This window comes from Xyrauchen texanus, chromosome 26 (genome assembly GCF_025860055.1).
Source record: "Xyrauchen texanus isolate HMW12.3.18 chromosome 26, RBS_HiC_50CHRs, whole genome shotgun sequence".
NCBI lineage: Eukaryota > Metazoa > Chordata > Actinopteri > Cypriniformes > Catostomidae > Xyrauchen > Xyrauchen texanus.
This window is the reverse complement of record NC_068301.1, coordinates 20,265,898-20,293,304: the sequence shown is the minus strand read 5'-3', so window position 1 is coordinate 20,293,304 and position 27,407 is coordinate 20,265,898. Positions and strand designations below refer to the sequence as shown.

At 40.8% G+C, this 27,407-nt stretch overlaps 1 protein-coding gene across 1 annotated transcript in view; it reads right to left on the bottom strand.

Moving 5' to 3' along the window:
• Positions 1-8,048: 8,048 nt before the first annotated feature.
• Positions 8,049-27,407, bottom strand: part of LOC127620361 (adhesion G protein-coupled receptor B2-like) — a 449,688-nt gene continuing 430,329 nt past the window's right edge. Inside the window, exons 32-33 of the mRNA XM_052093573.1 lie at positions 11,837-11,890; positions 8,049-9,401 (exon numbers count right to left, since the gene is read on the bottom strand). Of these exons, the coding sequence (XP_051949533.1) occupies positions 9,225-9,401; positions 11,837-11,890 (231 nt within the window). The 3' untranslated portion in view covers positions 8,049-9,224. The remainder of the gene's footprint in view (positions 9,402-11,836; positions 11,891-27,407) is intronic.

Here is a 27,407-nt window from a genome sequence, read left to right as displayed (position 1 = left end):
TTTAACAATGATGAATATATATATATATATATATATATATATATATTAGGGTGTAAATCGATTAAAATGTGTAATCAAATTAATTACATGGTGTCCAGATTAATTATTCACAATTCACGATTAATCGCATTTAATCGATATACAAATATATGCGATTAAATATTTGTATTTAATTGCATATGTCAATGTCAATATCCTCTGTGAAAGCCCCTCATATAACAATAATAAAAAATATAATGAGGAAATAATTTTTAAATATAAAAAAATAAAATTATTAAAAAAATAATATATATATATATATATATATATATATATATATATATATATATATATATATATATATATATATATATATAAATATAATTATATTATAATATTATATTATAATATTCAGATAATTAAAATGCATTACATTCTTGAGGCAGAAGAGTTAAGAATTGATAAGACAATACAAAAAGCAGCTTTAGAATACAATGTATTGTTTACTACCATATTATTGAACATAAGCCAATCATTGGCATGCAGTTCACAGCATTTTTAGGTCACTGTGTCAAGTTGAATATAGTTTAATACTTAGAACACATCTTGAGATCCCTTAGTTCAAATTGTTTTGAACGCAATAACTTAACACATGTTTGTGTTGTGTGTCTGCTGGATTGTTGTTCCCTTTACAAAAAGCTTCACTATGATGCTGCGCTTTTGCTAAGCTGAAATAATGTGTGTAACACATCAATGAACATTGACCGGAATTTATAGCCTCAGCTGATGTAATCATTAGATGCACCTGCGGCCAGGCTATAAATGGATACGTCACAAGGTGTCGTCAGAAACTCTTTTTTCTGTCTCTGTGTGTTTTACAAACCCTGTCAAAACTTTCTTTCCTCTGTTAGGAGTTAAAATTGGTTAGGCAGTGTGCAGTGAACCTTTCTCTTTTCTCTTCTGTTTTGAAAATATTATATATATATATATATATAAAAAAAAAGAGAGAATGACTGAAAGCCGCAAGCGATCCCCTGTTCTCGCTCTATAGCTGAAGAGGACACGCATCAGTTTTTGCTCTGTTTGTTTGGGGGTAAGAGCACGCTGCTCTCGCGTTGCAGCAGGGCAGGTGCGAGCACTGCAATTTGCTTTAACAGGCAAAGTGCTTCGTGCTCGCCTCGCTTGCTTCCGGGAGTCAGCACTCACGAAAAAAAAAAAAAGAACAAGATCGTTTGTGGGTCTCTTGCATGTATTTGGCTGAGGAGCAAGAGACGGGTTGATCCCTTTCTCTCGTTCTCTCCCCAAACCCAGCTGGTCCTTCACATGATCTCGAAGCGCGTTCCGACGCTTCTTCGGATCACGAGGAGAATCGCGATTCTCTTCCCCCCTCCGAGCTTTCCGTCCGCGCTAAAAAATTTACGGAGGAATTGCTCGATGTTGTTACTTGTGCAGTTGCCAGACTGGACTGGCCACGCGAAAAAGAGACCCCCCAAACCCTCCAAATTAGGGGATAGATTTTATCTTCCAGTCTAAGAATGGGAATGCCTCATGCGTCCCTTCCCTTCTTTGATAACCTCCATGAAGAGCTTTTTCGCTCATGTAGGAACCCCTAATAATATATATATATATATATATATATATATATATATATATATATATATATATATATATTTTCTTCCCATGTTCACATACCCTCGACGTCATTATATTCGACTATTGTGGGTGCTGAGGCACGGGAGTATTTAGTGATGCCGCCGGTTGGAGAGACGCTTGCGGGCTATCTCTCACCGGGCTCGGCATCATCACTTAAGAAGCCCTCTCTCCCCTCAAAGCCTTGTTTGACAACCTCCACTTTAGTGGGAAGGGCTTATCAAGCAGCAGGTCAGGCTGGTGCTGCTCTGCACACTATGCTGTTTTACAGGTGTACCAGGCTGACCTCCTGGACGACCTAAGTGTGGGTTCTGCGCTTGACGAGCAAGCCTCAGACCCGCCTCGGTCCTGTCTGAAGGGAGGCTCAAAAGCAAAGCGTGGCGAGTCGTGCTCCTCCTCCCAGGCATTGGGGACAGTCTCGCTGCCCTCGCCAGCCCCGAAGCAAGACCTCAGGACTATAATTTCTAGTAAGAGAAAACCCTGATGGCTACCCCCCTAGATTAGGGTGTAGCTCCCCTCGGGACGGGGCCCGTGCTTCACTTCACCCCTCCCGGTACCCCCTCGAAGCCCCTCCATTCCCGCCACCTCTTGGTGTTTCGGGTTGCAGAGGCTTCCGTGAAAATTGGTGATAAAGCGCTGGCTCCTTGCGACTCCGGGGCATCTGCATTCTGAATTATGTAGACAACTGGCTGATCCTAGCGCAGTTCCAGGAACTGTCAGTTCAGCACAGGGACATCGTCTTAGCTCATCTGTTTCTCTTGGGTTGAGGCTCAATGCCAAGAAAAGTGTCCTCTCTCCCACTCAGAACTCTGTCTATTGGGGCATCGTAAGGAGTTCAATCACAATGCGGGCACAACTGTCTCCCGCTAGGATTGAGTCCATTCAGATCACCCTGAGCAAAGTCAGGCTAGGTCAAGGTTGCACTGTTATAAGTATCAACGATTTCCGGGTCTCAGGGCGACCGCGTCCACGGTGATCCCTCTGGACCTTCTGCTCAGAGTTTTTGTTGTGGCCCAAAGCCAAGGGATTTCTTCCAAGGGCCAAAACCAATAGGCTAATAAGGGTTACGCGCCTCAGGCTTCGTTCCCTTTCTATGTGGTTCAGACCCCGGTTTTCTGCCTTGGGTCCCACTCTAGGTGCATCTTGTTTTTGAGGCTGCTAACGACAGACGCCTCCCTGACGGGCGGGGTAGCGGCCTAAAGTGGTCGTCCAGCTTAAGGGGATAGGAGGGTCGTCAGCTCGGTTGTCACAGTTACTGTCTTGGTATGACGGCTGTATTTCTGGCCCTGAAATACCTCCTACTGAGGCTGCCATGTCTTGGTGCGGGTGGACAATACAGCGGTAGCCTCTTACAAAAATCATCAAGGAGACCCACGTTCTTGTCAGCTGTATTTCTGACGTGTCGGATTCTCCTTAGGGCCCAGGGCAAGCTCCTGTCACTCAGGTCAGTTATATCCCTGGATGCCTGTACGTGGGAGCAGATTTACTATCCAGACAGAAAATACCAACGGGGGAGTTAAGAACTCCACCCTAAGGTAGTAGTTGCCCAGAGTTCGCCATTAAGGGTTTTTGCCTCTTACTGATAGCACCGCGCTGGCCGAACAGGGCTTGGTTCTCTGAGCTAATTTCTTCCCTCGACGGCTCGCCTTGGGCGATTCCGAACAGGAAGGAACTTCTATCTCAGGCACAGGGCAATATTTCATCCCTGCCCCGAATTGTGGAATCTTTCATGTTCGTAGTAACGCATGGGGGGGGGGGGGGGATATCGTAGTAACGCATACATAGCACAAATGCACCTGCATGCGTTTCCTTCTACTACAGTTCATATTACAGAACCAGCTAAATGCCAGTTTGCTTCAGTTCTGGATTTTCTGTAGAAAGAACTGTCAGCGCCACTGCCAGGTTCTATGTGGCCACTGCGGTTTGCCACATCTTGGTGGGCGGGGGCCCTCAAAGAGGCATCCTCATTATTGCGCGCAGTCAAGCTTCGCCAGTAGGTTTTAGGGCGCACTCTACCAGAGGGCTCTTCTCCTCTAAAACCTTGGCTAGAGGTCTCCCTCTGCAGGGAGAGTTGTCCTTTCCGCACACATTCATTAGATTTTTATAGTTTGGATGTTCTGCCACTTCGGGCTCAAGCTCATGTCTGGACAAGTTTGTGATGCGGCAGGCTGGTGCTCTCCACTCACATTCATCAGTTTTTATGACAAGTTTGTGTTGCGATAGGGTTCTCTTCACACACATTCATCGAATTTTATGGGTTAGATGCTTTGCTACTCCGGACTCTTATGTCCTTGAGTCGACATCTCAGCCCATGCCTAGACAAGTTTGTGATGAGGCAGGTTGTCCTCTCCGCACACATTCATTGGACTTTTTTTAGTTTGGATGTTCTGCACTCCGGGCTCATATGTCCTTGAGTCGACATCTCAGCTCATGCCTGAACAAGTTTGTGATGCGGCAGGTTGGTCATCTCATCTAATGATTACAACAGCTGAGGCTATAAATTCCGGTCAATGTTCATTGACGTGTTACACACATTATTTCAGCTCGGTCACAACTAGGATTGTTCTCCATAGCGTTTAGCAAAAGCGCAGCATCTCGTTCTGCTTTTTTCAGGGAACAAGGGTCACACATGTAACCCGAGACGTTTTCTTCACTGTATAAACTGCGCATGACCACACAGCTGAAATTTCAAGTACTGCCCTCTGGAGTAAACAAGTGGTACTACAAGCATGCACTTCTCAGGAATCTTCCTTATTACAGTCCGGGGCCATTGCGATTAATTGCGTACATTTTTTTAACACGTTATTTATAATCAAATTAATCGCACTGAATTAACGTGTTAAATAAACAGCCCTAATATATATATATATATATATATATATATATATATATATATATATATAAAGACAAAAATTTGTCACATAAAATTTGTTTATATATATATATATATATTTATTCATATTTAAATTTTAAGATTAGCTTAACAATCACTGCAAGGAGGAAACAAAACAAAGTCGTTCATCAGTTTGAAAATTTATTTTCATATAAAAAGACACTATGAAAACAGCAGAGGACTACTTTGTACAATCTTATGTATATAAAAAAAACGTAAATGCTGCAAGGAGGATTCTCTGTGATAGCCATCTTCTTTAGCCAATTTGGGATTGTGTGTGCTGGCAGGGGGAGGAGCCAAAGTTTAAAACCTGACAAGCCATGAAAAATAAAACATTCTGTAGATCAAGCGGTCCAAGGAAACATATTAAATCTTCAATATGTCCATCATTCATTTTCCTCAGAGATGATCATCCTTCTCGCAATGCAAATTTTCAAAATACATATCTCATAAATTTTATGTGTCTGTAAGTCAATTCTCAATTTTTTTTTATTTTTTTATTTTTATGAGCAATACATAAGTTGTTTCAAAAACATAGTTCATTTTAGGTATAATGTTCGAGCTACAATAAGTTTGGGCTCTGTTAATGTCTCTCAACATTTGTATACAGAGAAGGAGATAAAGAGCAAAATGATGAAACTATGAAACGGTTGACAACTGCATCAGACAAAACTGAACAAAAACTATATAGGCACTGTGAACAAAGCAGGGTATGCGTACAGCTGCATTGTTGTGATTAGAACAGCTTGTAGCGATGAAATGGGAGACTTACCTCATTGTTTGTCATACTGATATTTTAAGACTAGACTACAACTGCTAAGGTGTTTCTTAGAAAAGAGAGGAGAATGATCACACTTCCTTTCAGCTAAGCCCAAAAATGCTAATGTGCTGTTCATACTGACAGCAGTTGGTGGCTCTACTGTTGCTGCACTAGGCGTTCTTGTTGCTGGATGCCCTAATGTTATTGGTGGACTGCACAGGTGGCTTTTGGAAATGTAACATAACAAATAGGATGTACTGCTGAGAAAAATAAAATAATAATAATAATAATAATAATAATAATAATAATAATAATATCATTCTAATTTCTTCAGTGGTGATTTCTCAGGGCCAGCAAAGCCTTCTCTGTCTGCGTAACATGTAAATAAATGTTTTTCAACTTTTCATTCTCATTGACCTTTTAAACTATGTATTTCCAATCGCTTTCCACTCCTAATTCATCTACAAACCAACAGCAAAAAAAAAAAAAGTTTATCATATCAGAATGTATTCCTCGATGCTTACAAGAAAAGTGTGACAATTGTTTCACAAATCGCATACTCGAAGCACAGGAGTTTGAGCTGCACCCCATCAGGACTTCAGAATTTCCACAGAATCCCTCAACACTGCAGTGAATAGGCATCTAAATTCAGATTTTCAGATTCATCAGCCAATCAGATTGATGGTGGGTGTAGTCTTTAGCATATGTGCCAGTCCAGGCCTTCTAGTTGGCCTTGAGTGATGCAATCACACTTTAAGTGATGTCATTTGAAATAGATCGAGAAATTGCTTTAGAGTCGGTTGTCACTGCCACATCACCACTGAGATAGAGATCTTTATGGATTTAAAAACCTGAGATGTTCTGCATAATCATGCGATTGATTAATTAAACAGGAAAGGAGGACTGATTTTCACTTCAAGCAAATTGGTAAGTGTTTTTTGCATTGTTCTAGCAACATCAGGAGATTTCTAAGTGTAAATTAGCCTGCTTGAGAATTCAGTGTCGGATCAAGTTTTGAAAAGTAACCATGTACCATGATGAAACAAAATTAATAGCATGCAAAATTTTTATGGCAAATATTATTTGAGAGCTTTTTTTGGTATTAGACCTCCTTTGTTCTTTGTGCTTGGATGTGTTTTTAAAATGTCAATTGGTATTATTAGTTGACTGGCCCGTATGAAGTCTTATTCATTGTGAAACTGTGTTTTCTCAATGGCATGAATTGTACTGAAGGCCTAGACTTAAAATGCATTGGCAGTGGCTTGTTTTCTTGCTACTCAAAATTATATTCTCTAAGGGAAAGTGTTTGTATATACATTGCAGCATAATACATCATATCATGAACAAGAATCATGAATGATTATCAACGCATGAATCAAACTCGTTCGTAATGTCAACAATTTTGGACACATTCTTTTAAATGTTATCCCTGCATGTAAGCAGAGACAAATCATATACTCTAGAACAATGAAATCACTCACAGTAACATTAACTTGTTCTCTGTCTTGCCTACATTTGACTAAAGTACAGTACTGTGCAAAAGTATAAAAGTAATATTCGGTGTGACCACCTTTGGCATTAAAACAACACCAATTATCCTAAGTACACCTGGACACAGTTTTTCTTGGTTGTTGGCAGATAGGATGCTACAGGCTTCTTGGAGAATTCACCACAGTTCTTCTATTCTATTTAAATTGTCTCAACTGCTTCTGTCTCTTTATGTAGACAGAAGTCATGTCAGACTGACACGATGTTCAGTGGGGGGGCTCTCTGGGGGCCATGACATCTGTTACAGGGCTCCCTGTTCTTCTATTCTATCCCTGTTTATCATTTCTATTTACAGAAGTCATGTTTGGGAGTCTTTCATTCATATGTCCTATTGACACACTAAAGCTGAAAATATAAATAACCATCTTAAGACAAATACTTTTGTGAAACATCTTATGTGCTGAAGACTTTTGCACAGTACTGTATCTCACAGGAAACAGATCATGTGAGCTCCAATATCTTTACATCAACTCTCTTTGAAAATTAATGACTTCTGTTGCATTGTTGCTGTAAATGGGGCTTTATTATTAAACCACAAATACCGTGTTCCCAAATATGATGGCAATGTTCATTCTTTCTTTACTAACATACTAAAAAGGAGAGGAAAAACTGTTTTTAGTTGCTATGGTGGTTTGGAGATATTTCACAGGGGAGCCCATGTTCCCCATTAGTGCAGATTACTTTCAAAGGTTGAAATGGCATGCTCTTGTCTTGCCATCTGTGCCTATATGATGTGCTGACTTCAGGGATCTGTGAGCAGATGAGATTTGCGGCAAGTAAGAAAATGTCAGGACAAATCGTTATTCCCCCAAGATAATTACCGCACCTCTCTTTCCCATTCTGTCTCTTTCGAACTTTCACCCTCTGAGTCTTTATGTGGAGGTACATCAGCCAACACAACTAACGAACTGGTTATAAAGAACGGGTTGGCAAAGATGACCTCAGCAGTCTGCTTAGAATTAAACCAACTGTCAAACTCCGCAGTTGGACTGAAATACATTTTAATCACTTCAGGCTGGTGGAGAGGGTCACACATTAATGATAAAAACTGCTACTTTTTGCAACAACAAGAATGCAGGACAAAATAAAGAAACTTAGCACAATTCTTGACAGGCAGACCTTTGTATTGGTTTATATATATATATATATATATATATATATATATATATATATATATATATATATATATATATATATATATATATATATATACCCATATTAAAATTCTATAATCATTTACTAACCCCTATGATGTTCCAAACCCATATGACTTTCTTCTGTGGAACACAAAAGGAGATGTAAGTCTCAGTCACAATTCAGTTTCATTGCATCTTTTTTCCATACACTGAAAGTGAAATGGTGACTAAAGCTATCATTTTGTCTAACATCTCCTATTGTGCTCCACAGAAGAAAGTACTGTATGTCATATGGGGTTGAAACCACATGAGGATGAGTTAATTATGACAGAGCAGTCATTTTTGGGGGAACTATTATTTTAAAATAAACAGTTCTTACTGGGTAAGCTTGTTCCAGAATACGAAAGCTTTTTCCTAACTGGGAAGAAATAATGTTATCCAGTTGGTTGGTATCCGTTGGATTGAAGGTTGAGTTCACAGCAGTGTGGGATAAAAAAAATGCTTTCCTGGTGCGAATGAATGCATGCTGCAAATGTAACATTAAATTGCATGTATTGCACAGCATGATGATTATAAAGACCCCAAAAATGATACCTAAAGTTTAGGTTAAGTTTTTTTTTTTTTTAGAAAAATAAAAAAATCAAACCAAGCATGAAGAAACTTTCTGAATAAAAATATAGAAAAACACAAAGCTAAAAGAAGGATGTGAGGACACTATGTGAGGCCAGTTTGCTTGAAACAATCAGTGGATGGCACATTTTAATGAACACTTTTAAACCTCCCCCTCCCTCTCACTGAAAAATGAATAATAATAATAAAAAAGCGGAACTTGAATCATCCAAGGAATGAGAATACAGAAAGGAGGAAAAACCATATGGGGTTAAACAGTGTGCGAATCATCCGATTCTTTTTTTTTTTTTTTTTTTCAATATCAAATGAAGGGTGCAGAAATATTATTAGTTTTTTTAAATTTCTAAATCATCAAACAGGTGAAACAGAATCCTTTCTGGAGTAAAATCAAGACAGGTCAGAAACAGTTTGTTAAAAATTTGTACCATACTCTCCAACCCTCACTCTTTCATGTAAAGTCTCTGTGTGAAAATATAGAGCACTGTTATTCTCTGATCATCTGATCTTCTCTCCCACCTGTAAGCAAGAACAGAATCCTCTAGAACTTGTCTTACCGAAGATCACTGACTGTGTAAGTTTGTAAGAGCATTTAGTTTTCTCTTTAGTTTGTTGTAGATGTGTGTTCTCTTCACACTTCAGTCTGGAAGTCCCCATCAGATGTGTCAGGTGTGTTGACGGATGATGTGTCCCAGGGTTTACTGCTTAACTCCAGTCTGTCCTTATGTTCACTGGTGCCACACATCTGCTCAGGGGTCATGGTCTTAAAGCTGTCCCAAGATCGCTGGTCATCTGTGGTCGACTTGTCCTGAACATGTACATACACAAAAGAGGAAAGAGAAAACTAAAATTAAAACCTGATCATGAATCTTATGAAGCTTATCTGTATTGGTACAACAGTAAAACCATAATAATGTTAGAGACGTTGCATTTGAGAAGCGTGAAACTCATGTGAGGACAACCAGAGTTTGTTTTCGGCTTGAGTCATTTCCCGATTCAACCAACCCTCTCTTTTCCTGTTGCTTCTCTGTTTTCCTGTCAATTAAAGGCAAACAATGCCATAATGTATATACACTCACTTCTGAAAAGGGGGTTTTGAAGCAATGTCCAAGAAGAACCATTTTTGGTTCCCTAAATAACCTTTTCAATGAAAGGTTCTTAAAAGAAAAGGGCTGTCGATTAAAAATTGTAATCAAATTCAACATATGATAAGCTGATACTTGCATGAAAAAAGCCCCCCAAATAAAGATAATTCAGTTTATAATTATCAAAATCATAAAATACATAATTACATACATTATATAATACATATAATAATTCTGATAATTCAAAGGCATTACAACACATGTGGCAGAGGTGTAAAGCATCGATTGGGCAATACAAAAACGTGGCTTTATGAGTAGTTTGATTGTTTGGATTAGTTCCATCATTGCACATAAGCCCATCACTGGCCTAATATAGATCCCCGTAGTAAAGAAGATCCCATATGAATTTAATATAATACTAACAATGACTGTTGTATCTACGATATGTTGGTACATTTCTAACCTTCCAGGAACATGATAAGGCTACAAAACTACATTTTATCATACCCGAGAAATAACAAATGGAAATTTGCATTGTCATTGGTCATTTTCACCTTAAATGTGCTTGAATGAACATTTCACCATATATGCATAAAGACTAAATGCAGTGTAGTCTCGCTACATTATGACTGGTCTGTACAACATATGGAGAAACTCAGTTTTCTGCATTAGAGGGTAGTCTGTGCTACGTTTTATGCCGAGCTTTTCCAGGTGTTCATTACTTCAGATGGCCAAAATGGATATGCAGTACTCTCCATTCCATTGAGAGTAATGATGTATCCTACAGCTACAGTATATGGCCTCTTAATGGTAGGTACATGGTATTATACAGGAGTGGCAGATTAATCTAATCACACAGAGACTGGACCAACGTGAGGTTGGGATTGTAGGAAAATAAAGATGAGGCTGGTCACTTAAAGGGACTCTGTTGAGACACAAGGCCTGATGAATTCTCCTCCATTTCTCTCCTCTCAAACTACTCCCACCTGCCATGAAAATGAGATGTATGAACCTGCATATCTCGAATCGTTTGAGGCGAACGATTACAGGGTTGCTGTCGGCTCCCCCTCAGCTCGAATGCCTGCTGATTGCATGGGTGACAGATCGGGAAGATTGGAAAACACCACTTAAATGAATCGTTTAAGCAGTAACTGACAATACATTTCCCTGCTTCCCTCTGGTTGTTTGTGGTTGTCGGGTTGTTGGTGGAGGCTTAAAGGAATAGTTTACCCAAAAATGGAAAATTCTGTCAACATTTACTCACCCTGATGTCATTTCAAACCCATTTAGAAAACAATAGTAGCTATTTAAAGCAGAATGACCAAGCTGATATTTCACATACAATCAAAGTAACCAGGGCCTATCAACCAGGGGCAAAGTAACCAGGGGCTATCAAGCTCCAAAAGTGCAAAAAAAAAAAAAAGAAAAGAAAAAACACCATAAAAGCAACATTAATGTAATCCATATGACTCATGCACTATATTGCAAGTCTTCTGAAGCCAGTCACTGAAAATCTTCCTCAACTGTGGTGGACAACATTCACTTTCATTGTATGGACAAAATCAGCTTGGATAAGTCATACAAGTAAAACTATTGGGTAAACTATTCCCTGTATTAATGTGTGTGGTTGGTGTTGCCTGTTACCATGGAAACATACATATATGCACACTCTCACACACATACACAATAATCACACACATGTACATTATTTTCAAGCAAAGAGCAATACGTTAAGTCCAATTTGTCCCACATGGTCTATTAATCGGGCAAGTATGCTGTCTCTTTGTCTTTTATTAACAGCCTAAAATTTTTAAACAGCTTGTAGGTAAATGTGGGTAAGTTTACATCCACAAGGAGGCGATAGCAGCCTGATTACAATTCCCCAAATGCAACAGGCTGACACTTGGCAAATGGATACAAAAAGCATAATCTGGCAGACAATTTACATTCTAAACGCTGAAGAAGGAACATTTCGCCAAGCAGAAGTGTTGTTTAAGCCAAAGAGAATCCCAAATTTATTCCTAAGAGAATGTTAACTCGATTGTGCTGCTTTTGTGTATTTACTTTCCCTCCATCTCTCTTTTGCTTTCTTCCCAACAACCCTCCTTCACTTCCTCTTGCTCTCTCCATCTCTCTTTGTCAGGCCTTTTCTACTTACACTCGAAGAATTCTTTTCACCTCCTGAAGATGAAATGCTCCATCGCTTTTCCCTCTGTTGCAATAAAAATGAGGGTAGAGAGAGAGAGAGAGAGAGAGAAATAAAGAAAAGGGGGGATCACAGTCACTGGCATGTCTTGGGGTAAAGCGACGTTTGAATATTTCTGTTACCTTGATGGAAGAGAGTGCAGATTCAATCTTGGAGGCTTGCGCACTCCATACCCCCATCTTTCATTTGCGCAAAATAAATAAATAAAAAAGACAGACAAGCTACACAACTACAGTGCTGTGCTCAGTATGACAATAGAGGTGACTGCTCACTTCAGCATGTATGAACCACATTGGACATGTCTATATTGAAACACTACAGAAGAGGAAGAGGCAAGGTTCCCATCACTCGTTTCTTCAATGACATGGATGGAGAAGTAGTATTCCATGTTGTTAAGAGTACAACATAGGAAATATATGCTATGAGATATAAGCTATTGTGCATAACCTAGAGAGCTGTCTTGTTGTCTTCTGCCTACATAGGTAGCTGCCTGGAAAGGCAGCATCCTAACATCTGCTGGAAAGGCCAGCTCATCCCATCCTGTGTAAGTGGATATTTATTGTAAAAAAGGACTTAAATATCAATATTTTTCAAAGTTATCACAGAAGATGTAGATTAAACCACTGGAGTCTTATGGGTTAATTTTATGTGGCCTTTATCTGATTTTTGGAGCTTCAAAGTTCTGGTCACCATTCACTTACATTAAAAGGACCTACAGAGCTGAGATATTCTTCTATAAATCTGTGTTTCTGTTCAGCAAAGAAGAAAGAAAGTCATACGCATCTGGAAAGCCAGGAGGGTGTGTAAATGATGATATCATTTAATTTTTTTGGGTGGACTTTCCCTTTAATGTCATCCATGAAACAATTAACTGCAATCCATTGAAGCATTGCGAATGATGTAACCAAATAAAAATCACACTACCAGTCAAAAGTGTGAAAAACACATTTTTTTTTCTTCACATTATAGAATAACAGTAAAGACATCAAAACTATGGAAGAACATAAATGGAACTATGGGAATTATGTTGTGACTAAACAAAATCCAAAATGAATCAAAACTGTGTTATATTTTAGCATCTTCAAAGTAGTCACCCTTTGCCTAGACTTTGCAGACATGTTCTCTCGACATTTTCTTAACCAACTGCTTGAGGTTTCACCCTGGTATGCTTTTTAAACAGTATTGAAGGAGTTCCCATCTATGTTGGGAAAATATTGGCGGCTTTTCTTGATTATTTGGTCCAAGTCAACAATTTTAAAAACTTTTATTTTTTTTTTTAAGAAATTTTAGATTTATAATGAAATAAATTAATATGGTGGCACAATTATATTTTTTTCAACAAAACTATCATGAAAACAGATAAGAGAAACATTCCAATCATGTGTTTCAAAAGTTTTGACTGGTAGTGTATATACACAAATATATAAATACTTCGAGAATTTCCCCTATGGAACAAACAAATGGGATTTTTCTTCCTAAACCAGACAGTTGCGCTCAATTGATTATATTAGCAATAGAGTTTGATGCTTGAATGTTGCTAAGTTTTTTTTATTTTTTATTATAATATTATCCCCTTTTTTTCCCAATTTGGAATACCCAATTCCCACTACTTAGTAGGTCCTTGTGGTGGCATGGTTACTCACCTCAATCTGGGTGTCAGAGGACAAGTCTCAGTTGCCTCCACTTCTGAGACCATCAATCTGCGCGATCTTATCACGTGGCTCGTTGTGTACGACACCACAGAGACTCCGCATGTGGTGGCTCATGCTACACTCTGCGATCCACGCACAACTTACCACATGCCCCAATGAGAGCGAGAACCACTAAGCATGACCATGAGGAGGTTACCCCATGTGACTCTATCCTCCTTAGCAACCGGGCCAATTTTTTGCTTAAGAGACCTGGCTGGAGTCACTCTGCACACCCTGGATTCAAACTCAGGGGTGATAGTCAGCGTCAATACTCGTATAACATTAGTAAAATAGTCAACATTGAACTATTTTTGTCTATATTGTTCATTATTAAATGAAATTAATAATCAGTATTTCTCTAGCTTTGTCCACCATCTTGGATTAATTTTACCCCACCCAGCTCATTGCAGTGCATTCTTGAATTGCCAACACCTTGAAGGATAAAAGCGAATGCGTTCTATATTTCTCCCAAAACTAGATATCTTAGAAGGCAGCATAATGTTGTCTCAATAGATTTTGCAACAGAGCAATTTTGTCTCCTCAAATCCAGTACCAATACTTAAATATTATGAAAGGTCATAGATGTATTTTAACACACACCCTCTTCCCTTCCTCCCTGTATGGAACGTGGTGATGGGTAGAAATGACATCAGCAAGAACACATATGACCTGTCTGCACTACATTAGAGTGCTCTGATGAGGTATTTGAAAATGAAAGTGCTGTTATTTGAATCACTCTTTTCATTTTACTGATCCTGTCCTGCATGTATCATTTAGTCATCACTATCTGTTCTTCACTCGGAAATTTTTTTTTTCATTCTCTAGTCTTCTCTCTACCCACTAAAAACTGTTTATCATGATATAAAAACTCAGCAGTCTATCTACTGCAGGGGTCTCTAAACGTTTTCAGGCTTTTCAAGGACCCCGTAGTGGATACAGCAACAGACCAGGGATGCACTGTTACATATTGTATAATACTGAATTTAGCATTTTAATCTTGGCTCATAAAAACTTGCAAATAGTACCAAATGAATGTATTTTCATTCATTTATTATGCAAACATTAAAATAATAATAATTAGTATTGTTATTATTGATGTACTGTACAGAGTCATATATGTACATGTTATTACATTTTACTTTACTTGTGGAAGGCACAATGGGACATTTATCTGAACTTTAGCTTCTTAGTGTAACTTTATTTTTTCAACAAAAAAAAAGTTTGAGATCAAACAATAATTGGTGTACCCCATGCAGTACCACCACAGCCCCCTAAGGGTCGATGTTCCCCTTGTTCCACAGTGTTAACAACTGTGTCGCTCCTCGGAACAAACTGCAATAACTTCCAAGACACTCTGTGCCACTGCAAACTTGTAATTGGCCGTGTGTAGAGAGCAAGTTTGACACAGCAACATGGTTGTGACCACAACCTGTAGTCTGTATCCACCATACAAATGAGAACAACTGAAGCACAGGTCAGAGATGAAGTTGGCTTTAGCACAATGAGACAAAGGAGAGATGCTACATAAGCATAGTCTACAGCAGAAGCACAGCGGGAGAGAACAGGTTTAGGTACCGTGGGAGTTCTGTACTGGTCTAGAGGTTTCTATGGTGACTATAGGGTGAAAAGGATGAAGACACATTCACTAGGTGTGCTGCAGCTCAGACACACCACTCTCCAGGTGAGTTTTTTTCTTTACCTTTTTTCTTTTTGCTGCCCTTGGATCTGCTGAGTGCTTGGCTACAGTCAAACTATGACAGAAAACATGTAGTTTCAAACCAAAGAAAGACAAAAACATTCAGTGCATTATAACAAAAATGCAGCAACGATAACCAAAATAATAAGCATGAAAATACAGAACAAAAAGATTAGGCTGAATATAATTGATTAACTAAAACATGCAGGTATGCAACACAAAACAGCAAGCAGGAAAGAACAGCAGGGCATCTGTTAGAGATGAGCATATTCATAGAATATATTGCTGGACAATAAAGAGATGTCAGTGAGCTTTGGGGTCCCCAAACAAAATATAATACTGGAAAAGGCCAGATCTGCAGCATAATGAAAATATTAGACCTTTTATTTCAACAGCATCTTCACTCAAAGGAGAGACTGTTGAGGGTTGTAAAACAGGGTGAGCTGTAACACCATCAGTTTAACTGATTAGAATGAGTGAAATATAAATCATGTGTAATAACATAAAGTGTTTGCAGAACAAAAAAAGCACAAAAAAAATCAATTTGAGGTAACAACGTAAAATGTCACGCATTGTTTATGATTTCATTTGCAATCATGTAAATAGATGCTAAATGACAGAACCAGTATCATCTGAATCACCAGGTTGTTTAAAGGGATAGTACACCTAAAAATGACAATTCTGTCATCATTTACTCACCCCCACATTGTTATAAACCCCCTTTCTTTTGGGACAATAGAGATGTTAGGGCAAATTTAATCTTAGTCACTATTCACTTTCTTCTGCATCTGCATCTTTTTTCTACATACATAAATTTTTCTATACAACAAAAAAAGATTGGAGTGGAGTTTACTTTAAAAAAAATAATAATTAGGAAACAATCCGTGCAGAAATTGCTAGTAAATTTAACAGACTGTATTTTCACGTAAAGGCTACACACAATTCTTGATGGCTTTAATTATAAAAAAAATATTAAGTAACGTTTACTTTGCAATTCTCTGTTTCATGTCAGTTTTACTTACTCTTTGTTTGTACATTTTACTCAAGGGATGTAGCACTGAATTAAGCCATACTTGAAAAACTGTACTAGCATTTCAAGGCTTTTTTTAATGTTCTTTGTCATGTACATGGATGCCTTCCGCATGAAAGCTTAATGTACACTATGTAGTCTAATAAATAACATAACCTTGCTTTAATGGCCATCAGAACAAGATCCAGTACATGCAGGCCTGAACACTTGGTGCACAAAACCTGATAATGGTAAAAATGAACAGATTTTTGTGATCAAGAAAGTAATGTTTTGTAGAAAATTAACTTCAGGCTACACAAAACAAGAAGTTACCAAACGTAATGACAAAAACGGAGTAAATCATCTTGCAAACAGTGACACCATGCAAGCTCATTGATTATTCATGCTGATTGAATGCTGGAAATACCAGCTTTTAAAAGTTAAGTAAAATGTAGTATTTTATTTACCTGTGAATTTTATTAAAATTAGCAAATAAATATGACAAGTTTTTATCCTTTAGGACTGATGCACGATTACGCATTGTAAAGATCACAAACAATCATAAATAATATTTACATATAAGGTAGAGTATTAATTTGCACATGTTTGATTTGAGTACAAATGTAAAATGTACTTAATATTTTCAAGTTCATGCTTAAATGCACTTGAGATAGAGCACATGATGACAGAATTTCCATATTTGGATTAACTATCCCTTTAATTTGATATATAACTATTTTATACCTGTCAATACTTTACACAGTTTAGGGGGAAGTAGAATTTTTTAAATACTTGAATTTGTAGCAGATAAACTTGGCAAATTCTTTTTATCAAAGTATGACACTAATAGCGGTAATAACCTTTGATTTACAGACGTTGAAACAAAACACTCCCTCGTCACCCCTATGTTACGGTACTAAGTATTATGAGTGGATAAGCACAATATATGTTGATATAGGGTCACTGCATGTCCTCTTAGACATCTGTTGACTTCATTAAAATATTGTACATTATTTATAAAGGCTAATTATTTATAAGGCTAAAAGCCTTATCTGGTCTCTCTGCCATTGTAACTGGTGGCCATTATATTATGTCTGTTTGGTTAATCCGTAATCTATTCTACTCAGTCCAGTGTTAAAAGGAATCCTACTCCTAACTGTCAGAAAAAATTACTGTTATCTTACTATTACATGATCCAACACTGAGCTGAGCTACTATGTAGCCAGAACAGAGCCCTACATGGAAAAATCTGCAGACTTGACTTATCTCACTGTGTCATAATTGGAACAGACTACAAATGAGCATTATGCTGTGTGTGTGTGTGTGTGTGTGTGGCCAGGTTAGGACATTTCAAAGGTTACAAACTGGTAATTACAAGTTTATTATGCTATAAATGTGGTTTAGGAGGACATTTCTAGTGTCCCCATATTTGAAATTGCTTAAAAAAAACATACTAAATGATGTTCTCTTACGAGAGGTTCTCTCGTATTGCGTAAGCTAGCTTACGCTACGGGAAAGATTCATCTTTTCTGAGATATTGAAGCCAAAAAATTATCCTTAATTTTGTATCCATTGTCAACGCAGTGCAGCAACTGCATACCTTGAGCGGGCTAGCTAGCGAGCTCATAGGTTGCTCTGCGGCAACTGCTGCAGCCTATAGACGAACTTGAGTGAGCTTGCGTCCAATGACGAGGCCCGCGCCGTCACTGCATCAAAGCCCGCCAAAATGGGCGTGGCTAGAGTGCATATAAGCGTAAGTTCGTAGGCTGGAACCCTGATTTTCATCTATTCAGCGAAGCTCTTCGCATCTCTGAACTGCAGAAGCCGCGTTGCCGTTCGAGGGGCATCTAGCAAGCTTGGACAGTGCTCGAAGAAGCCGGCCGTCTTCGCCACCTTCAGCCGTCCTGCGAGCTACGCCATCCGGCGACGTATCCTTTTTAGAGCAAGCAAGTTCCTCAGCGAACTTCACAAAAAGAGCAACGAGCGTCTTTTTTAAGATGCCTCGCACCACCTGCACCTCATGCGGCGCCCCTCTCAGCACCGGAGACCGCCACCTCATCTGCGCTCTCTGCCTGGGACTGGAACATGCAGAGCTCGCCCTCGCTGACGGCGGATGCGACCTCTGTGAGGAGCTTCCGATGTCGACCCTGCGGGCTCGACTCGAAGCACTCAAAACTGAAGCCGCCGGCGCCTTCGTTCGCCAGCGCAGAAAGAAGCGCCGCTCCCAAAGGCTGCCGGAACCGGTGTTAGAAGCGACTACCTCGCCGGAGCCTCTCCCTCGAGCCTCGCTTTCACCCTCCCCGCCCTCCCGGGATGCGCAGTTGCCGCCGAGCGGCCGCACTGTTACCATCTCGGATGACGAGGCGGAGGATAAGGGCTGCTGTTCCATCATGGCTTCGGACAGCGAGGAGTGGTCAGGCTCCCAAGCCGCCTCCTCGGCCCAGGAATCCAGCAGGACCTGCGCCGGAGTCGAGGAAGAACTAACGTGCCTCCTCACACAGGCCGTTGACCGCCTCGGGCTCGAGTGGTCACTGCCCTCTGAGCAGGCTCCCAACAGACTCGACGGCTGCTTTCTGCAGAGCCGTCGCCGCGCGGCGCCCGCGGCCCGGGCCGTGCCCTTCCTGCCGGAACTCCACGCCGAACTCTCTAAATCGTGGAACGCGCCTCTCTCGGCCAGGAACCGATCCCACGTCTCCACCTCTCTTGCTCTGGTGGACGGCGCCACCGAAAGGGGCTACTTTTCCATCCCCCCGGTCGAGAATTCGGTAGCAGCACACCTTTGCCCGCCCTCCACGAGATGGCGGTCTAAGCCAGTGCTCCCGTCTAAGGCCTGCAGAACTACTTCCGCCTGTGTTGGCCGCGCCTATGCCGCCGCCGGCCAAGCCGCATCTGCTCTGCATTCCATGGCCGTTTTACAGATTCGCGCCACCAAAGCTGCAGCTCAAGCCCTAGGGAAGTGCATGGCCGTGCTGACTGTGACCGAGAGACACCTATGGCTAACACTAGCCGATATGGGAGAAGCTGAGCGCTCCACGTTTCTCAACGCGGCGCTCTCTCCGTCCGAATCTTCGGTTCCACGGTGAGTGGCATTATTGACCGTTTTTCGGTAAGTCCAGAAAGCCACCCAAGCCATGAATCTCTTCCTGCCTCGTCGCGCTAGCTCCTCTGCAGGCCGCCCACGTGACCAGCCTCCTGCACGAGCCTCTTCACAGCGCCCAGCTCAGCAAAGCCAGACTTCTCAGCGTCGACAGGGCAGCCGCCCTAGGACGCGCTCAGACAGCCGCCGCAGACCGCCGCCCCCCCACGGGCCTCGGCCTAAGATTGCGTTGAAACCTGAGCAACCGAAGTCCTCCTAGCTTTTTTAAGGAAACGACGGCTCAGTCCCGCCGCGGCCGGACCACCGTCAAAGCTTCGCCCCCTGTCAGTCCCCTTCTCTCAGGCTACTGCAGTGGTGGATTCAGCAGCCAACAAGCCGGTGATACTGCCCGCTTGCCTGCACTCAAATGCCGTTTTTGGCCTATGGTCAGTTCAGGAAAAGCTCCTTCACATAAATTGTCTGGAAATGATAGCGGTCGAGTACGCGCTCGTGCGCTTCCTCCCTGTCATTCAGGGTCACCACGTCCTGGTCCATTCGGACAACAGATCTGTGGTATCCTATCTAAACCGTCAGGGCGGTGTCAGATCCAGGAACCTCTTCCATCTGACAATGCATACTGAGTTGGTCCCAGTGCCACCTGCGCTCGCTGAGGGCGACGCACGTGCCAGGCCACCTGAACGACGGCCCAGACAGACTGTCCAGAGACAATATTTCCCCAGGGAATGGTCCCTGCAGCTCAAACAGTCCAGAAGTTATGGAGCATATTCGGCAGAGCAGAGATAGACCTCTTTAGCGTCAGAAGAGAACTCTCACTGCCCAGTATTTTTCTCGAAGCGAGGACGCCGCTGGCCCATGACTGGCCCAACCGCCCGCTTTACGCCTTCCCTCCCGCCTCGCTATTGCCACAGGTAATACAGAGGATCAGGGAAACGCGTCACTCGGTGCTCCTCATAGCCCCGCGCTGGGAGAATCAGACATGGTTCCCGGAGCTTACGCAGCTGTCACTGACAGCCCCGTGGCCCATTCCAGTGAGAGCAGATCTCCTCTCTCAAGCTCGCGGCACGATCTGGCATCCCCACCCAGAGCGCTGGGCGCTGCATGCGTGGGTGATCAACGACTACCCGTCGCTTTGCCAGAAGGAGTAATAAACACTATCATACACGCTAGAGCCCCTTCCACGAGAAGGCTATATGCGTCCAAATGGTCTGTGTTTTCAAAATGGTGCACCGACAGAGACCTGGACCCACGGACATGTGGGGTGTCGTCGCTGCTCGTGTTTTTACAAGAGCTGTTGGATAAGGGCAGATCCCCATCCACGCTCAAAGTGTACGTGGCGGCCATCGCGGCGTTCGCTGAACCCCTGCACGGCCAGTCACTGGGAAAAAACGAGCTGGTCATCCGCTTCCTCAGGGAGCTAGAAGGATGAACCCCCGCGCCTCCTTCGGTTCCTATCTGGGATCTTTCCGTAGTTCTCGAAGCTATGAAAGCCTCCCTTTCGAACCGCTTCAATCCGTGGATTTGAAATACCTTTCACTCAAAACCGCTTTTCTGACTGCCCTGTCATCAGTTAAACGTGTGGGAGACCTTCACGGCTGTCTGTCAGCGCTGCGTGTCTTGAGTTTGGACCAAGTGACTCCAAGGTCATTTTAAAGCTTAGACACGGCTATGTCCCCAAGGTGATCGGTACTCCTTTCAGAGCACAAATCATTTCCTATCGGCGCTGCCAGCATCCGATAGCGAACGCGACGCCAATCTCCTTTGCCCAGTCAGAGCACTGAGATTGTATACTGCGCGCTCCGCCTCTTTCAGACGCTCTGAGCAGCTTTTCGCTTCGCTCGAGGGCGCACCAAAGGTTTCGCCGCTCGAAACAGACACTGTCTAGATGGATAGTGGACGCTATTGCTGCCGCGTACGCGTCAAAAGACCTGCCATGCCCGTTAGGCATTAGGGCTCACTCCACTAGAGGCATGGCCTCCTCGTGGGCATGGTCCAGCGGGATTTCCATTCACGACATATGTGTGGCAGCGGGCTGGGCTTCCCCCTCCACCTTTGTCAGATTTTACAATCTGGAAGTGCCCGCCCTGCAGACGAAACTACTAGCGGTTTAATACGCTACAGCTCCCCTGGTGAGCTGCACTGATGGGACACATTCCACACAGACCGGCACCGCTGCTCTGTCTTTTCCTTCCCACTATGTGCTTATGTATTACACACACAGTGGCCCGCACTCTTGCCGGCCAAATATTATTTCCCCACTCACAAGGGCTCCCCTGGGTCCCCCCACCCCCGGGGCTCATGCAGTGGATGCTTGGCTTGCACGGCATTGACAATGGGTTCCCGTAGCGTAAGCTAGCTTACGCAATACGAGAGAACCTCTCGTAAGAGAAGAATCGGTTACCTTACGTAACCTCGGTTCTCTCTAGAAGAGGGAACGAGTACTGCGTAGCCGTCCGTGCTCGCGCCAAGAACGATTTTCGCTTCATTCAATGAAAACCAGGGTTCCAGCCTACGAACTTACGCTTATATGCACACTAGCCGCGCCTGTCATTGGACGCAAGCTCACTCAAGTTCGTCTATAGGCTGCAGCAGTTGCCGCAGAGCAACCTATGAGCTCGCTAGCTAGCCCGCACAAGGTATGCAGTTGCTGCACTGCGTTGACAATGGATACAAAATTAAGGATCATTTTTTGGCTTCAATATCTCAGAAAAGATGAATCTTTCCCGTAGCGTAAGCTAGCTTACGCAATACTCGTTCCCTCTTCTAGAGAGAACCAAGGTTACGTAAGGTAACCGATTCGTTTCTTTTTTTCATTTGTTTTTTTTTTTGTTAAAATGCAGAAAGGTTTGTGAGGGTTAGGTTTAGGGGTAGGGTTAAATATAGTTCTATATTTCGTACAGTATAAAAATCAATATGTCACCAACGTGTGTGTGTGTGTGTGTGTGTGTGTGTGTGTGTGAGAGAGAAGGGGTACAAATCCAATCCCACCTTTAAGCCTCTTCATTAAGCTGTCTGATTTTGAATCTGCTTCAACTTCGGTGGACGCAGATTCAAGTAAGTAAATATAATTGTGTGGCTAATTTTGTGGACAAAAATGCAAACACTGCAAAATGGTCAGGATTTAATTTTAAACCTTATATGAAACAAATCAGCTATTAAATGAATGTCTTAAAGGGATAGTTCACCCAAAAATGAAAATTCATGTAAACTAACCTAACATAACCCTATGTTTGGGTGCACTAACCTTTTATATACTTAAGAGGTCCCCTTCAGAAAATCCAACAAATAATCCAAATGAAAATCCAACAAAATATTATGATAACAGGTCAGATGAGAGTAAATGTTAGGAAAAGCATACATCTGCTACTCTTCCCCTGACTGTAGCAGATTGTTAAGAACACCTGAACTTCACATTTGCAGGGATTACTAGAGGTCTAACCAAGCATGCTAGGAATAGGTAAACACTCGCTGATGTGCGTTAAATAAGTCATTCAGTAATAATCACTCAAACGTACACAATTTTTTTTTCCATGCTGTGTGACCAACGATATATATTCAGAGTTAAACCACAACAATTACAATGTTAGATTCATGACATCACTCTGTACTTTACTTTACATCATCAGTGCTATCCAACTTTTCCTGAAAACGGTAGTGTTCCATAATTCAACTGTTGCATAGCCGTATATTCTTACAGGGTAATGTGATGTTTAAGGTTTTAAAATTAGTAAAATTTTTAAAAAAACATGCCGATACTTCACGGAGTACAGATGACTGTTTTTTTATAGACAACGCTTCACCTGAGTGTGTATGTGACATGAAGCGATGGTCAGAGGTTATTTATACTGATTTCATTAATTATTCTGAGTTGTTTTGACAGCCAACAATGGCACAAGTTGAGCCTGAATTTTTTTTTTACAACAGGTAACACTTAAATGGTTGTTGTTCTCCTCTGGATCACTCGTTTTGGCAGTTTTTACTTGACATCTTGAGACCAGAAATACAAAACAGGCAATTAGAATAATCATGGCAGTGCCAAGTGGTTGGTCAGGAAAACTGTGGATAGTGTTTCAAAGAGGTAAGGCTGTCCCTTTAAATGAGCCATTTACACAAAGAAGCCATATTGTTTGATTAGTACAAGTTGATTAGTGTCACTTAATGTAATCATGCTTTGGATTAAGCTTTCTAATTGTAGATGAAGACCTTTAACACCTATGCATTAAATAAAAGCAGATTACTTAATTAGATGGGAAGGATATGCATTTTTTGCTGCAATGTGCAGTGACCATCATTTTAAAAAGCGGCAAGCAATGTTGTCCAGATTTAAAATGAGTACAAAGTAGACGGGGCAGAGCTAACGTTACTTCCGTCAGCTGTTAAAGGGTGAATGCTTCCGTGTAGTACAAATCTGTTAAGTGTTCCATTTGGGATAATATTACACTTGAAAGTGCATAGAGTGTGTCATTTAGGACACAGCTAATGATTTTCCCACAGGAAATAGGTATTCATAGCCCTGTATGGTATGCATTAAGTTCTAACGATGGAATATTTTTTCCCATCTGATTTTCTGACATAACATATCTCTGGTAAATAATAATAAAAACAGGGAAATGTTTCCTTATGGAATCACTACTACAATGGAAAATGGTCCAAAAAATTTTTCACATCAGAATTTAGAGTTTTAATAATCTGTTTTTTAAGAATAATATATGTTACCATTTTATAATAACATAATTATGTCCAATCAGAACAATTACAAACATAACAAGGAAAGAATAATAAGATTAAATTACATAAAAACAAAAACAAAAAAAATACTACTAATGAAGCTTGCATTACTACTTCCCTGCATGTATTCATGATGTTTACCCTCTGCATACAACAGCAATAGGCTGTGGTTGTCTAGAGCAGAGGTTTCAGTTAATCCATATTTCAGAAGCCAGACTGTTGCCTGCCTTTGCACTTGAGTTCCCTGCTGAGTTCATTTGTAAGATCTTCATTAGCATGGATAGATTGAACACAGGGTATCAGTCCTTCATCCATTTGGGACCATATGGGAGGCCTCCACTAAAGCTATCAGCCTAGCCAGCATCCTCACTTAGAGGTTAACTGCCTTTCAAACTGCATCAAGCTCCATTCTCACAAACACAAGCAATTTAGGCGATTGCAAGTGACTAAGATGGCTCCACTGTCCCCACAGTAAGACAAAGAGATAAAGTGAACCTGTGGTAAGAGCAAGAGATTGAAGTGAGAGTGTGTGTGATAGAAATAGAGAGAGAAAGATGATTAGAAGGAATGGCTGATGTCTGAATGGAGCCATTTTGGATGTGTTGGAGACCCCACTAAGCTCACAGTTCTCACCAGCTGTTAGAATAATCAAATGGCAGGAAAGAAAAATCTAGGATAGATAGGAGGTGGAAAATGGCTTAGATTTTCCCTAATGCGCACTCATCTCTTCACTGGCCTGCACACACAACGGAAGTCCATATGTCTGAACACTGGCAAAACATACTTCTAATATCATCAATATCACCCTGTTGCTGTAAGATTATGTGCATACTTACCGTATACCAGTCATGTTATGTTCCATTATACAGATTTATGGCCACAGTCTGATTTAGTGGTGGAAAATGTTTTTTTTTTTTTTATATGATTCATACTCCGCAAATATATATATATATATATATACTAAATCAGTATTTTTGTCTTGTTCTCCAGAAAAAAAAACTAAAATAAAATAAAAATCTAAACATCCTTAAAACAAGATACATTTACTTGATAAGCAAATTTGTGTATGGTTGCAACAAGACTAATTTTGAGAGAATATATCTTGAATACCTTGTTTTTTTTTTCTTCTTTTTGTTTTAAATGTAAAACTCATTAAATGTATTGATGTGTCATTTCAAAAAATACAAAAATAAATCCCACAACACATCAGTGGGATCAACTCAAAACACTGCTAAAAAAAGAAAAAAAAAAAATATTGCTTAGGCAGAATTTTGCAGGTCAGTCTCTATATGTTTTTATATTTTCAGCATATTATACTATAGAAATATGGAAGTGTTCAAAAAGTGTATTTGAGAGTTAGCCTACATTACAGTAGAGTAAAGAGATGCTGGGTTAAAATCACTAGGGGAATTGGGCCAACATAATCTGTTGTAGCGTGTTAGCAATCGAGAAACTGTAATATTTTATGTCATTTTGCTACTGAAGTACATGTATTGTGTTTTAAGGATATTAAGATATTTCAACTGCAAAACTATACATAAATACTGATTAAGAATTTATTTTGTTTGCAGTGTATCTGTTTATGGAATTTTAAAATCAAGTTTGATACCTGTATTAGATCTCTCAGGTAATAAATGTATGTTTATGGTTTGGTTGAAATGTTTAAAACAAAGGGTTAAATGGTTTTAAATAATGCACTACCACAAACACAAGATCAGCACAAGGCTGTGTAATTAGCAGCAGTATAGCACAACATTGCAGGGGACATTTCATTCTAAGCTTGCACTACCTAACATTACCTAGTCCTGTATTCAACAAGTTAGGATTTACACTGCAACAATGAGAGCCACTATAAAACATGGCCTTATCACACAGGGCTGGGATTATGGGGTCTGGTTAACATGCTTACGTTGACTCTCTTTGTAAACGAAGCTCATTCTCCGTGTTAAAAGAGGCTCAGATTGTCGTGGTGGAGGTGGAGGAGGAACCTGTGAAGGTGGCCAGATTGTTAGAGGGGTTTCAAGATGACTGACATGGCACATTTGGGCATGTTCAGACATTTATTATTAACAGACTGCTTTTAGGTTAGTCTTTTATGTAGATGCAGATTTATGAGCTAGACTGGTTCTTGAGGGAAAAGTTGTGTTATCTTGATTTATGTCATTGGATTATGAGCCAGACCAAAACAAAAAGGTTCCTGTACTTTAACTAGTCTGTTAAATGTAGTTCAAAATTGCCCTTATGTGTTTTGAGATTATAAAGTGGGGTTCCAATTTTCACTTCTGCTTTCTGACATTTGGACCCCACTTTAGATATCTGTGTGGCAGGGCGGAGGGCGGGGCCGGGTCGTGATCATACACACCCGGTCCCGTATTAGGCTAATCAAGCCTCTGAGGTTTAAAGGTCGACTGCAGAGGCTTGATTATCCTAATACGGGACCGGGTGTGTATGATCACGACCCGGCCCCGCCCTCCGCCCTGCCACAATCCGTGTACTGTAAATATGAATATTGCTTCTTAAATTATGTCAAATAAGTGGTTGTATTCAGTGAAAAATCATTTTCACTCCAGTAACAAACTGTCAATGTCAATGTCACTTTATTTATAAAGCACAACTAAAAACAAACGCTGTTGACCAGTGTGCTGTAGATAATAAAAGTTATAACTCATAAAAAAATACATAAATAAAATAAACAGCAATACACCTCTAGGGCATAGAAAAAAAAAAAAAAAAAAAAAAAGAACCAACACCTCACTGATTAAAAGCTTTCACAAACAAATATGTTTTAAGTTGTGATTTACAATTGGATATGGTCGATGTGAATTCAACGCACACGTGAGAAATGACAGGGACAACTGGAAAGGCGTGATTGGGAGGAACGGCCTCCCCGATCTGAACTCAAGTGGATGTTTGTTATTAGACTTCTGTGCTAGTCATGGTTTATCTATAACAAACACCATGTTCGAACATAAGGATGCTCATAAGTGTACATGGTACCAGAGCACCTTAGGCCGAAGGACGATGATCGATTTTGTAATCGTGTCGTCAGATCTGAGGCCATATGTTTTGGACACTCGGGTGAATTGAGGGGCAGAGCTGTCAACCGATCACCATCTTGTGGTGAGTTGGGTCAGAGGGTGGGTAAAGACTCTGGACAGACCTGGGAAGCCCAAGCGAGTAGTGCAGGTGAACTGGGAACGTTTGGATGAGGTCCCTGTCCGCGAGATCTTCAACTCACACATCCCTGCAGAGGTTGAGGACATTGAACCGGAGTGGGCAATGTTCAAAGCTTCCATTGCCGAAGA